The sequence below is a fragment of the Saccostrea echinata genome, unplaced genomic scaffold, assembly GCF_033153115.1.
Source record: "Saccostrea echinata isolate AGI-Se365-2 ecotype Australia unplaced genomic scaffold, CSIRO_AGI_Sech_v1 ptg000030l, whole genome shotgun sequence".
NCBI classification, from domain to species: Eukaryota; Metazoa; Mollusca; class Bivalvia; order Ostreida; family Ostreidae; genus Saccostrea; species Saccostrea echinata.
The window spans coordinates 15,726,241-15,738,002 of record NW_026889779.1 but is presented as its reverse complement, the minus strand read 5'-3'; the positions used below and the strand labels follow the sequence as shown (position 1 = coordinate 15,738,002).

Sequence of the window (11,762 nt, the reverse complement as noted above, 5' to 3'; positions counted from 1 at the left end):
TTGGATACACACACACCCTCACAGAGAGAGAGAGAGAGAGAGGAAGGAAGGCATGCTTCCTGATAAAATATTAGAGTAACGGATATTAAGCTCACAAGTTCATTGGAACAATACAGACTGGGCGCAGAGCAAACACGGACGTCTAAAAACATCAGAGGTGGGATTCCTAACACAGATTTGAGATAGTTTTTTTTTCTGAAATAGGATTTCTGCACGTAGTATTCAATGTCTGATGCTTTTTACCTTTCATTGACAACAAAATGCTTATTTCACATTTTTAGATGTTCCTTTAGGTTACTCCACAAGGGATCTCTAATACTAATGAACTAATAAATCTCAGAGAACAAATCCATTATAAGTTATAACAATTCTGCGTAAAAAGAATTAGAGTACTCATATCTCTGAAAGGGTTATCCAACGTTCAACGTTCTATCGCGTCTTCTCCATTTATGATTAAAGACCTCTCAATGAACTGAGAACCAATTGTTCAGTTTCTACTGACTGGCCCTTTTAAATATGGCGTTCTATTGTTTAGGAAAGATTATTAGCAAATGTTCTATAGTGATACTCCTTGATACCGTACGTTATTTTTTCTGGCTATATTTAGGTACTAGTATTATGAATAGGTTAATGACCATATAGATGTGCACAATCATTCAATATTTTCAAAAATATTATCAACAGAAAGATTATTTACCAATTTATTCATATTTTTCTTGCTTTATCCATTTATTTATTTCTTTTTTTTATTCATTGATTCGTGAATGATGTATCACATTCAGAATACTTAAACATGTTCAGATATTCACACTGTGACAGAATATCACTTTTATTCAAGAAATAAATAACGGTATTTCACTGTTGAAAATGTAATAATAATTGGAATAACGCTTTTCTAATGGCACATTATAAAACAAAATGAGTTACGTATGGAAAAGATGTATATTGTTCTATAACTAAACAGTTAATCAATTTTTGTGTAAAACATAGGAACAAATATGATGATTCGTGGCTTTAGCTCTTTCCTCATCGAAAAAAAAAATCATTTCGGTTAAAATTTCCGGTTGATTTATTTTTCCCCTTCATTTAACATTAAGTTTTGTCTGAAACATGCTTCAGGGATGATAAATTCTCACTTTCTTAGTCTGACATATTTTATCATCGGATGTACAGGATATTTGGTGGAAAAATCACATGAAACTGATGTCCATCCTAACTGGAGTACTAAAGTAGTAAAGTAATAACAAATATGGTAAAGTAGTAACAAATATGGTAAAGTAGAAACAAATGTAGTAAAGTAATAACAAAATTAGTAAGGTAATAATATGTAGTAAAGTAATTACAAAAGTGGTAAAGTATTTCAAATGTAGTAAAGTAATTACAGATCTAGTAAAGTAATACAAAAAAGTATTAAAGTCATAACAAATTAGTGAAGCAATAACAAATGTAGTAAAGTAATAACAAAAGTAGTAAATCGATAACTTTGGTAATATAATAACAAATTCAGTAAAGTAATAACAAAAGGAGTAAAATAATAATAACAAGTAGTAGGTAATAACAAAGGTAGTAAAGTAGTGGCAAATCTAGTAAAGTAATAACAAATCTAGTAAAGTAATAACAAATCTAGTAAAGTAATAATAAATCTAACAAATCTAGTAAAGTAATAACAAAATTAGTAAAATAATAATAAAAGTAGTAAATAAGTAACAAAAATAGTAAATAAATAACAAATGTAGTAAAGTAATTACATGTAGTGAAGTAATAATGATTTATTTGATGATGCAAAAATGTCGTGTAACAAGTTGTTAGCATTCATTTAAAAATATGTGATACAAACCTACAACTAGCATTCGTATTTTCTCCTCTTTCAATAAACATATCAGAGTAAGTCATATATTTATTTATATTGATCACTTATTCTCTGAAATATGATATCACCGTATCCAAGGCGATCTCGCCTTATTTTCCTGATTGGATCTCCATATTAAATGTTCATGGTATATTGATAGCACCGCGACTGGTTCAGTATTTTTTTATAAGTACTTAGAGCACGTGGCCCAGGTGAACTGTGAATGGAGTATTTATAAAATTTATTGTTACTGTTTTAGGATTTGAAAACGTGTGTTGTTGTGTAAGGATTAGTACACAGGAACTCAACAGACATTATCGATTGTTCTTATAACGTACTTCCACCTAGCAGAAATCATTTATTCCAGCGATGCCCGCTTTGGTTTAAAGGTAAGAATGAACTTATGTATCTGGAATTTAAAATCGGTAAAAAATCACAACACTACTTATTAATTGTACATGTAGCATAATCTAACATTGTGTAAGCGAGATTGACTTTTTTGTTATTGTTGGTGGAGACAATATAAAAAAGTAATCGATCCACTTCATAGAGAGTTTTTCTTTGGGGCTATATTTTGACATACAGACGAACAGTGTAATCAAGCTGATTCTAAGCTTTAATAGCCGTGGATTCTGATAAATATTAACAATGCATAATGAAAAAATATGTTTGCCCTCACTTAATCGACGAAAAAAAAAAATCAAACATCCGATATATTTTATCGTCTCTCAAAGATCCGTCTTATGTCAAATAATACTATAATGTCTTACACCAAGAGAAATCATATTTCTCACTTCCTATTGTTGCTCCTGTTATACAGTTATCTAATTTCCACCTAATTCTCCTTTGTACGAAAGAGGGTTAGCTAAGACAATTTGGAATAAACTTCATGATTCGGCACTATAAAGACACAAATGTTCGGTAATGATGATATTTAAAAATATCTTGTTTTGCACTCTCACAATCATAAAGTTTTTGTTGGTTAGTGTTGCAAAAAAAGTTTTAAAATTCGATATAAAATTTAAAAAAAATTCTATCAGTGAAATATTTTTTCTTTATTTTGTTCGTGGCTTTAATAAAGTTTTCAAGCTTTCCTAACTTGATTTAAAAATATCACAATTATATGTTGCTCTCTCTCTCTCTCTCGTACCACTATTCTGCATTGAGACACAAGATCATGATAATTTGTTGAATTCGAAATTACTGTGACAAACAGCACCAACGAAAAGGGATGGGATGTAATTGGGTTTTGCAAATTGAAGAAAAATTTTTTTTAAAAGCTCTCAAAATATCCATCATATAAAATAAGTTTTCCTGGTCAATGTTTCCATTTTTTCGATGAAGTTTTGTCGCTCGCGTGGCGCAGTGGTTATAAGGGCATTTGCTCTAGAATCGCAAGGGATTGATCCTTACTCGTTGCGGGTTCAAATCCACTGTGTGACGCGGAGGCCGGCTCTTGGGATGAGCCCATATAAAACGCAGTAGTTGCTAGCACGAAAAAGATTCCTCACTGCTCAAGGCCGTAAATGCCAACGGCAATTGGTGGCCTCCCGTGCCCCCGGTTCCTACGGCCATGGATTAAAATCAGACTTCTTAGACCCCCTCGGCATCCGTATAACTGCGTAAGAGTCCACAAGGCGCGGATATCAGAAGTCTGGTTTTAATTAAATTGATCCATGGCTTTGTATATGAAAATAAAATAAAATTTCATTTTAATATTTCAGAGTCATGGGTGACTGCTATCATAGACAAGAAGAGAGGATAGGTCGCGTCTTTGGTTTGTATGGACGCTTTCTGGAACGGCATCCTGTCAAAGTTCTAGCTATTGCTATCTCTGTTAACTGTCTCCTTGGCCTTGGTATGCTTAGACTTGAAACAGAAAGTGGATCTGAGAAATTTTACACACCAGAAAACAGCCAAGCTTCAAAAGATCGAGATTTTTTAAAGAATGTGTATCCAAGTAACTCTGATTTCTACTCGCACAAAGAGTCGTCCGACTTCACAGAAGTGCTCATTCTAACAAAGGACAGGGGAAACATGCTGACATCAGCATTTTTAGATGATGTCACGTCTGTTGACAACTATGTACGCAACTCAATTTCCGTCAATAATAAAACATTTGCTAACATATGTGCCAAACAGAATGGCAATTGTGTAGTGTCTGGGGACATCTTCTTGTCAAATGATTTCAAACAGATGATGCTGGCAAACAATATCACATACCCAATATTCAAGGAGTCTTCTATAAGTTTTCTTCTTGCAAGAGCATCTTCTTCTAGCGGAATACTCACATATGCCATGGGCCTGAAACTAACCTATTACCTCAGTGGAGCGAATTCTAAGGAATGGGAAAAAGCTTTTGTTGAATCCATTTCGGGTGCTGTTGTTAATGTCTCTGAATTGGCTCCATCTTATTCTCGTGCGTTAGATGATGAACTGGAGAAAAATATTGGGGGAGACATTCTTTTCTTCGCTTTGACGTTGACGCTAATGATGACGTATGCATCCATTGCCACATCGAGACAGAATTGTAATTTCATAGCAGACAGAAGTCTTTTAGGTCAAGCAGGTGTTTTGGCGGCTGGTCTCTCTATCGTGTCCTCTTTTGGTTTACTGAGTCTTATTGGAGTGAAGTATATAAGTATTGTCAGTGTTATGCCTTTCCTTATCATAGGTAAGCAAATGCAACTTAGGAAAAGTAGATATTCTCAATCTCCTGAAAAGTTTGATTACATCTTTTTAAAAGGTGGGATTATAAAGAATCCTTTGGGGTGCCCCCCCCCCCCTCCATATATGCTTCTCCATTCTTGTCAAGGTAATCCTTAACGGGTACATGATTTTGTCTTGGCGTTCCTATAATATCATGTCAAGGGTAGAATACTAATCCCATACTTACATTGGACAGTTTAGAATTTTAAACTACACATGTTTATTTTGAACTTCCATACCATTCCATTCAATATTTATCAAATTACGTTTATGATTGTTTGAATCTACAGGCATTGGTATCGACGATGTCTTTATTTTAATGTCTGGTATTGCTGATGCTGAGACTATAGAAAATTCCAGCGTATCGGACAGAATTTACTTTATGATGAAGACCAGTGGAATCGCCATCACAATCACCTCCATCACGGACTTCCTGGCGTTCCTGATCGGAGCAAGTTCGGTTTTCTTAAGCGTCCGAAATTTCTGCATTTATACTGGTAGGCTATTGTTATGGTTGCCACAGTTACTTATTACAAGTATAATAGTTTTTGATCTCTAAATTTCGATTTAAATGTCATTAAAATCTACAAATATGCTCGAAACTAGTACATGCATAGAAATGTACTATTGTTTGTGATATGTTTTGCTTTGTTGCAGGTGTTGCAGTACTTTTTTGCTACATCAATCAAATCACTGTTTTCTCTGCGTGCATAGCAATCAATGAAAAGAGGATTAAAGGCAATCGACACTGTGTGGCATGCTGTATAAGGACAAAAGATAGGGAATCGCTGAGGAAAGATGGGAAAACAGGATGCTCACTTTACGCATGTGCTGGATACCCACCAAAAGAACGAGACGATGTCGACAGCCCTTTGGAGAAGTATCCAAAAAGATTCATCCAAAAAATTATGAGCTACCTAGCCCTGAAGATAATAATCATATTTATTTTTGTAATTTACTTTGGATTCTCTGTTTTTGGTGCTGTCCATCTTAAACAAGGGTTATCTCTTCCAAACCTTGTCACGGAAGACTCCTTCTTTTACAAATACAGTACCTGGCTTGAGAATTACTTTACAACGGAGATCGTTATGTCGTTTAATGTCAAGACAACCCAGACGTACTCATCTTCTTGGACTCAAGGAGTAATAACATCGGTTCTTACTACAGCAAAACAAGACAAGGACATAGATCACGCATTTGAATTGAACTGGCTATCTGCCTTTAAACAATCTGCACTGTATGTGGACACCTCTGAATCTGCCTTCATTGCTGCTCTCCAGACGTTCCTGACAAATGTGCCACTGTATGCTAGTGATGTGGTGATAAATTCTGCTGGAACGAGCATTACCTCTTCTAGATTCTACTTGAAAACCAATAGCTTAAAGTCTTCTTATGACCAAGGGAAGATGATGCTGCGCATGCGGGAAGTGACTTCAAATTCTGCGATTCCCATGATCGTGTACGCTGATCCGTTCATTTTCTTCGAACAGTTTGTTGAAATTCTTCCAAGTACATTGCAAACTGTTGGAATTGCCATAGCTGTAATAATCTTCGTCACGATCGTCTTCATGCCTCATCCAACCCTGATCGTTATTGTCGGGGCTACCCTGTTTACTATCCTACTAGGGGTATTCGGCTTTATGTACTTCTGGGACATTTCACTGAGTTCCATCACCATGATACACCTAGTCATGACCGTTGGGTTCTCTGTAGATTTTAGCGCCCATATTTGCCACGCCTATCTTGCTGTAGATGCAGACGACAGGGCCACAAAAGTTCACCTCGCCTTAGACAGATCCGGAGGACCTATATTTAACGCGGCATTTTCTACCCTCTTAGGCGTTTCTATTTTAGGATTTGCAAACAGCTACATCTTTAAAACTTTTGGACAAATGATGTTTCTTGTGATATTTTTCGGTCTTGTCCATTCAGTTCTTTTGATTCCAGTGGTACTTTCATTTATTGGCCCATTAAAAAGTAAAAAAGAAGACAAAGGTGATGGAAAGAAGTCAATTACAAATTTACAAAGTTCTAAAACAACTTCAGTAATTCCTCTTTAATATTGGAATACATATACATTTAAGTTAAGCGACGCCATTTTTCATTGTTAAAAGGAAAAATTGAAGATAATACTCAGATGAAAATCAAAATGAATGCATTTATGACATATATTTGCTTCTCTGTACAAGATTATGTCAGCTAATTGAATTGCGTCTCTTCCTAGCAAAATACACTGTACAAGCCCCCCCCCCCCCCCCCCCCCGGTCGTATTTTATTATACGGATTCTCTTATATATGTACAACTGTAAGCAAGGGCAGATCCACGATATCTGCAAGGAAAAAGAGGGTTGGGATATATTACCGAAAAATTACTTTAGTATGTATTTGGGTTTGTTGTCCTTTCTGTCCCTTTTGAATCTGCTTGTTAACCATCGACTCAACAACAGTGTGGATCAATTAGGCAAGAACGTTAAAAGTGGTACCCCCCAAATGTTGAGGTTCCTAAGACTTAAATTTTATCAAGGCAGAGCCTATCATGCCTATGAGGTTAGGATGGGGTTCCATTAAAGATTTGGAGTTTTACCTAGTAATGTTTACTCTTCTAAAAAACAGCAATTTAATGCTATAGCTGTAACTAAGCTTTATTCGCAACTTATCCCATTGTAGCGCTGATTCAAGTTTGACCAATTCGTGGGCAGGGGTATGAAGTGGAGACCCAGTGGGAGATTAGAGATAATACAGGAATAAGAAAAAAAACTTAACTGTGAAATTAATGCTTTAAAATCATCAGTTACAGCATACTTGTACATGGCATTTGCCTTGTTTTGAAAGGAAATTCATCACCTACGTATTCATTTTGGCGAGAGAGAGAGAGAGCGTGTAATGAGACACAGATTAGGGTAGTGGCCAGTGTGTCCCTTGTTTTTATATACTTTTAGGATAGAGTTCATAAAAAAAAATTTCAAGTTTATAACAAGTTTTTACGTTTTACTTCCATCAGTTTCGGAGAACGAAAGTGTTATTTTCCACTTAATCACATTTCTTTATCAAATGGCATGACTGTGATTGAAATTGTTATTTGAATATTCTTATATTTATAATGTGTGAAATGTTGAGGTCTTTGTGCCCAATAAAAATTCTCAGTCACTGGACACAATACAGTTTTATCAACTGAAGACTTCAGAACTGCATTCAAGATCATAGGCACTTAACTGTTAAAAAGATATATATCTACTGTAATACAACATAACAAGGTTAATGTTTATAATAAAGTAGATATATTTATTTTAAAGCAATATAAAGCTGCATTTTTGAGAATTTAATTTGCTCTTAAAGGCTGCTATTTTGATAAAAAAAAAAAAAAAAAATTGTAATTTGAACCTTTTTGATCAATTTGACTTAAATAAAGTGTTTTAAATTGTTTCAGAAGAAAGACTTCTGTACAATGGAATATACAATATTATATAAGGAGTCAACATTGTACAGGATGAAAATAATATAATTCTGTAATTCTGCTTCAACAAAACCTTAAAAATAGTTCTTCCATTGCAAATAAAAACAACAGAAGTTTATAAACGTTCTTTTTTCTTGTCATTGAAATTGTTAATTACAATTTTGCAACAAAAATTTCTGACATCAAAGTTGCAGCTCATATTGCTTTAACAATTAATCTGAGGATTGCCTATGGGTTCAAAAATATTCAAAACATATCTAAAACATGCTTGAATCAAAATCATTTATTCAGTATTAATTCTCTCTTTTGACAACAGTCTAGCAAAGGTAAATATAATAATATATTAATCAACAATGGTCCAATTTACAAGCCTCCGTCTGTTGATGACAAATATTGATTTTTCCCTCTACAATATGGAGATTTATTACATTTTCAATGGTGAAATACTGTGACTTATTTATTGAATAAAAGTGATATTCTGTCAAAGTGTGAAAGGATATCAAAGTGATATTCTGTCACAGTGTGAAAGGATATCAGAGTAAGTATAAAATGACTTCTGGCCTGTCATAAGATACTGATAGTAACTACACCATCTTGATAGAGACTAAAACTGCCAATTTGAATTTTCTTCCCAATTATGTTGCAAAAATCCATGTGACAATGTTTTCAATCTCACAATTGCTTAAGCTACAACGTCTCAACCGCTCAACTATGAAGTCACAGCCTATGACACCGTGTTAAGAAAGGGAAATCAATGAAAATGTAATAAACAGAAAATTCAATGTTTTGTAGTTGGATATGGAATTTATTTCACTTGTGAGACAGGATTTTTTTTATGTTTTCACTCATGCTTTGCACTCGTGAAAATATCAAAAAATCCTGTCCCACTCGTGAAATAAATTTCATATCCAACTACAACACATTGAATATCCTCTATATATACTACCTATTTAGACTTGTAATTTCGATCATTATCACCTCACCTTTTTTAATGAAATAGTTCTAAATTACTTTTACAAGACTACTATTCTTTCACATCTTTTTCTTTCTAAAACATGTACATAAAAAATTCAAACATTAAAGAATTTTTCATGACTTTTTTATGAAATTATATATTGCTGCTAAATATGCTATTTTTTATGCCAATACCTAATCCTTCATTTTAGTTGCATTCATTTTCATTGGGATTAAATTCATGGTTTTGGGAACACACACACACACACATATATATATATATATATATATATATATATATATATATATATATATATATATATATATATATATATATATATATATATATATATGGTTTTGATAATATGTAAATTTTTGGATAATTACCTCATCCTATTCTATCATTAATGAATTTTCCAGTTAATTTATCACCCTATTTTGTTGTCTGGCTCAACCATGAAAACAACGAAAAATACTAGTAGGTGTTCAACAAAATGAATACAACTTTGAACACAATTCTCAAGAAAAACCATTTAATGTAAAATTATTTGCCTTATTATTTTGAAATACACTCAAACCTTCTTATCTCGAACCCATTGGGACCAAGAAAAAACTTCGAGATATCTGAGGATTTTAAAAATCCAGGGTTAAGTACTTAAAGAATAAGGGGTTGGGACTTCCAAATCCAACATATCCATGGTATTTGAGATATCAGTATTCGAGATATGAAATACATTAATGTAAAATGAGACTTTTATGGAAAGCAACAGGGGGCCAGAATTGACTAGGGGATCCCCTGTAGTTTTCCATAGACTTCCTTATCTTTTGTGACCTCTGAAAAATTACCAGTACCTCCTTTTGACATTAGCACTGATGGCACTCTACATAAGGTGAAGATAAAGCAGGTGGGCAGAAGATTTCTTCCCATTTTACACAAGTGGATCTTTTTGTACCTTTCAAACATTCTTCAGACTCTCTGTTAAATTATACAAAAGAGTAAGTCTGACCATTCATGACAAAGAGCTAAATTAGATATTAAAAACATCATTCAAATGAGAAACACACACACCAAGTATAAAAATATAGTACAATAATTTGAGAAAATCTGTTGAATTGACAAAATGGCTGTACATTGTCTATGATGAACTTGATTCTAAACACACTAATTTCTTGCACAATAAGATATGCCTCAGTTTACAGGGTTTCCATCTACTGAAGCCATTCAGGTCCACATGTACTATACATAAAACATAGGTAATCAAAGATTACGAAGCTCACCTCGACGAAGGCTATCTATAAGTAAGGCAAATCTCACATCATATTTTTTCTAGTTAGTGTTCATCCCAAGATCAATATGCATTCAAGTTTGGTTTAAGAAGGACTTATCGATACTTGGAAATAGACCTGCTCAAAAAACTTCTAACCTGTTTACTAATCAAGAAAATTTTGGACAGTTCCAACAACCAAAGCAAGTCTGGAAGTTTTCATCCTTAGATGTACCATCCAAGCTGTTTAATCATAACATGCCATAATATTATATAGCTACTCCAAAAACATTACTCTGGTCACCCATCTGGAAAATGTAGGTCAGATTCAGAATCCAGAGCAAGTCTGAAAGTGTCCATCCTAAGATACATCATCCATGCTAATTTGATTAAAATATGGCTAAAATTCACTCATCTGGAAAATCTAGGTCAGATTCAGCATCCGAAGCAAGTGTGGTAGTGTCCATCCCTAGATGCATCATCCATGCAATTTTGGTCCAGGTAGGGCTTATAGTTACTTGGGAATAGACCTGCTCCAAATATAGGTCAGATCCAGCATCCGAAGCAAGTGTGGTAGTGTCCATCCCTAGATGCATCATCCATGCAACTTTGGTTCAGGTAGGGCTTATAGTTACTTGGGAATGGACCTGCTCCAAAAACTTTAACCTGGTCACTCATCTGGAAAATCTAGGTCAGATCCAGCATCTGAAGCAAGTGTGGTAGTGTCCATCTTTAGATGCATCATCCATGCAAGTTTGGTCCAGGTAGGGCTTGTAGTTACTTGGGAATGGACTTGCTCCTAAAACTTTAACCTGGGACGCCGACGCCAACGCCGGGGGTATAGCATAAGCTCATCTCGACTTCGTCGAGGTGAGCTAAAAATTAAAGGCGTGAATGATAAAACTTTTAAAATTAATATGTGAGTAGCATACCCTTTTCATCATCTTAATAACAGTTCATAAGTCCAGAAAACAGGACTATATTCAATGACAGCATGCCACTACAGTGGGAAACAGGTTTGTCTTTTTTCCTTTGGTCACTTTTAATCAAGAATAGTTTAACAATTTAACATTCATATTCTTTCAAATATCTCATCATACATGTAATACTAAGTCATTAAGGTATCCAACCCATAATAGCCTCAGATTCAATGAATCTGAATGCATTACAGATACATATTGGCTGAATACTCGGTATATTTATTTAATCTTCATGTTTTAGTATCAATGTATAAGAGCGGAATGTGTCCTATTTTTTGACCTTGTCCTCTCCTTGAAGAGTTACTCCCCTTTGGTTTTAATCACTAAAAATCAATTCTAAAATAAAATTATCTGGTAAAAAACTAGTTTTCAATCGTTTTTCTATTCTTAATAATTAAATACATCTTTCCACCACAGCATTTTTTGATATTCTTAGTATTTCATTAGTTAATTTCTGCTTAGGTAATTATATTTTTGACAATTTCTCTTGGTAAATCCTTTTCTTCTCTAAAATGCTTTGAATTAATATCAGAGTATTTAAAACAGGATGG

General features: G+C 34.0%; 1 protein-coding gene across 1 annotated transcript; it reads left to right on the top strand.

The window, feature by feature from the left end:
* Nucleotides 1-2,158: 2,158 nt before the first annotated feature.
* On the top strand, nucleotides 2,159-6,727 carry LOC133197392 (patched domain-containing protein 3-like). The gene is made up of 4 exons (XM_061333399.1): nucleotides 2,159-2,238; nucleotides 3,574-4,523; nucleotides 4,849-5,055; nucleotides 5,216-6,727. The coding sequence occupies exons 2-4, from the start codon at nucleotides 3,578-3,580 to the stop codon at nucleotides 6,616-6,618; spliced, it is 2,556 nt and encodes an 851-aa protein (XP_061189383.1). The 5' UTR covers nucleotides 2,159-2,238; nucleotides 3,574-3,577; the 3' UTR covers nucleotides 6,619-6,727.
* Nucleotides 6,728-11,762: the final 5,035 nt, after the last annotated feature.

Bases quoted from the DNA above. Each gene is read 5' to 3' on its own strand.
- LOC133197392 (XM_061333399.1), top strand. From the start codon at position 3,578: ATGGGTGACTGCTATCATAGACAAGAAGAGAGGATAGGTCGCGTCTTT. The intron at 4,524-4,848 runs GTAAGCAAATGC...TTGAATCTACAG, and splicing joins TATGCCTTTCCTTATCATAG to GCATTGGTATCGACGATGTC. The intron at 5,056-5,215 runs GTAGGCTATTGT...GCTTTGTTGCAG, and splicing joins AAATTTCTGCATTTATACTG to GTGTTGCAGTACTTTTTTGC.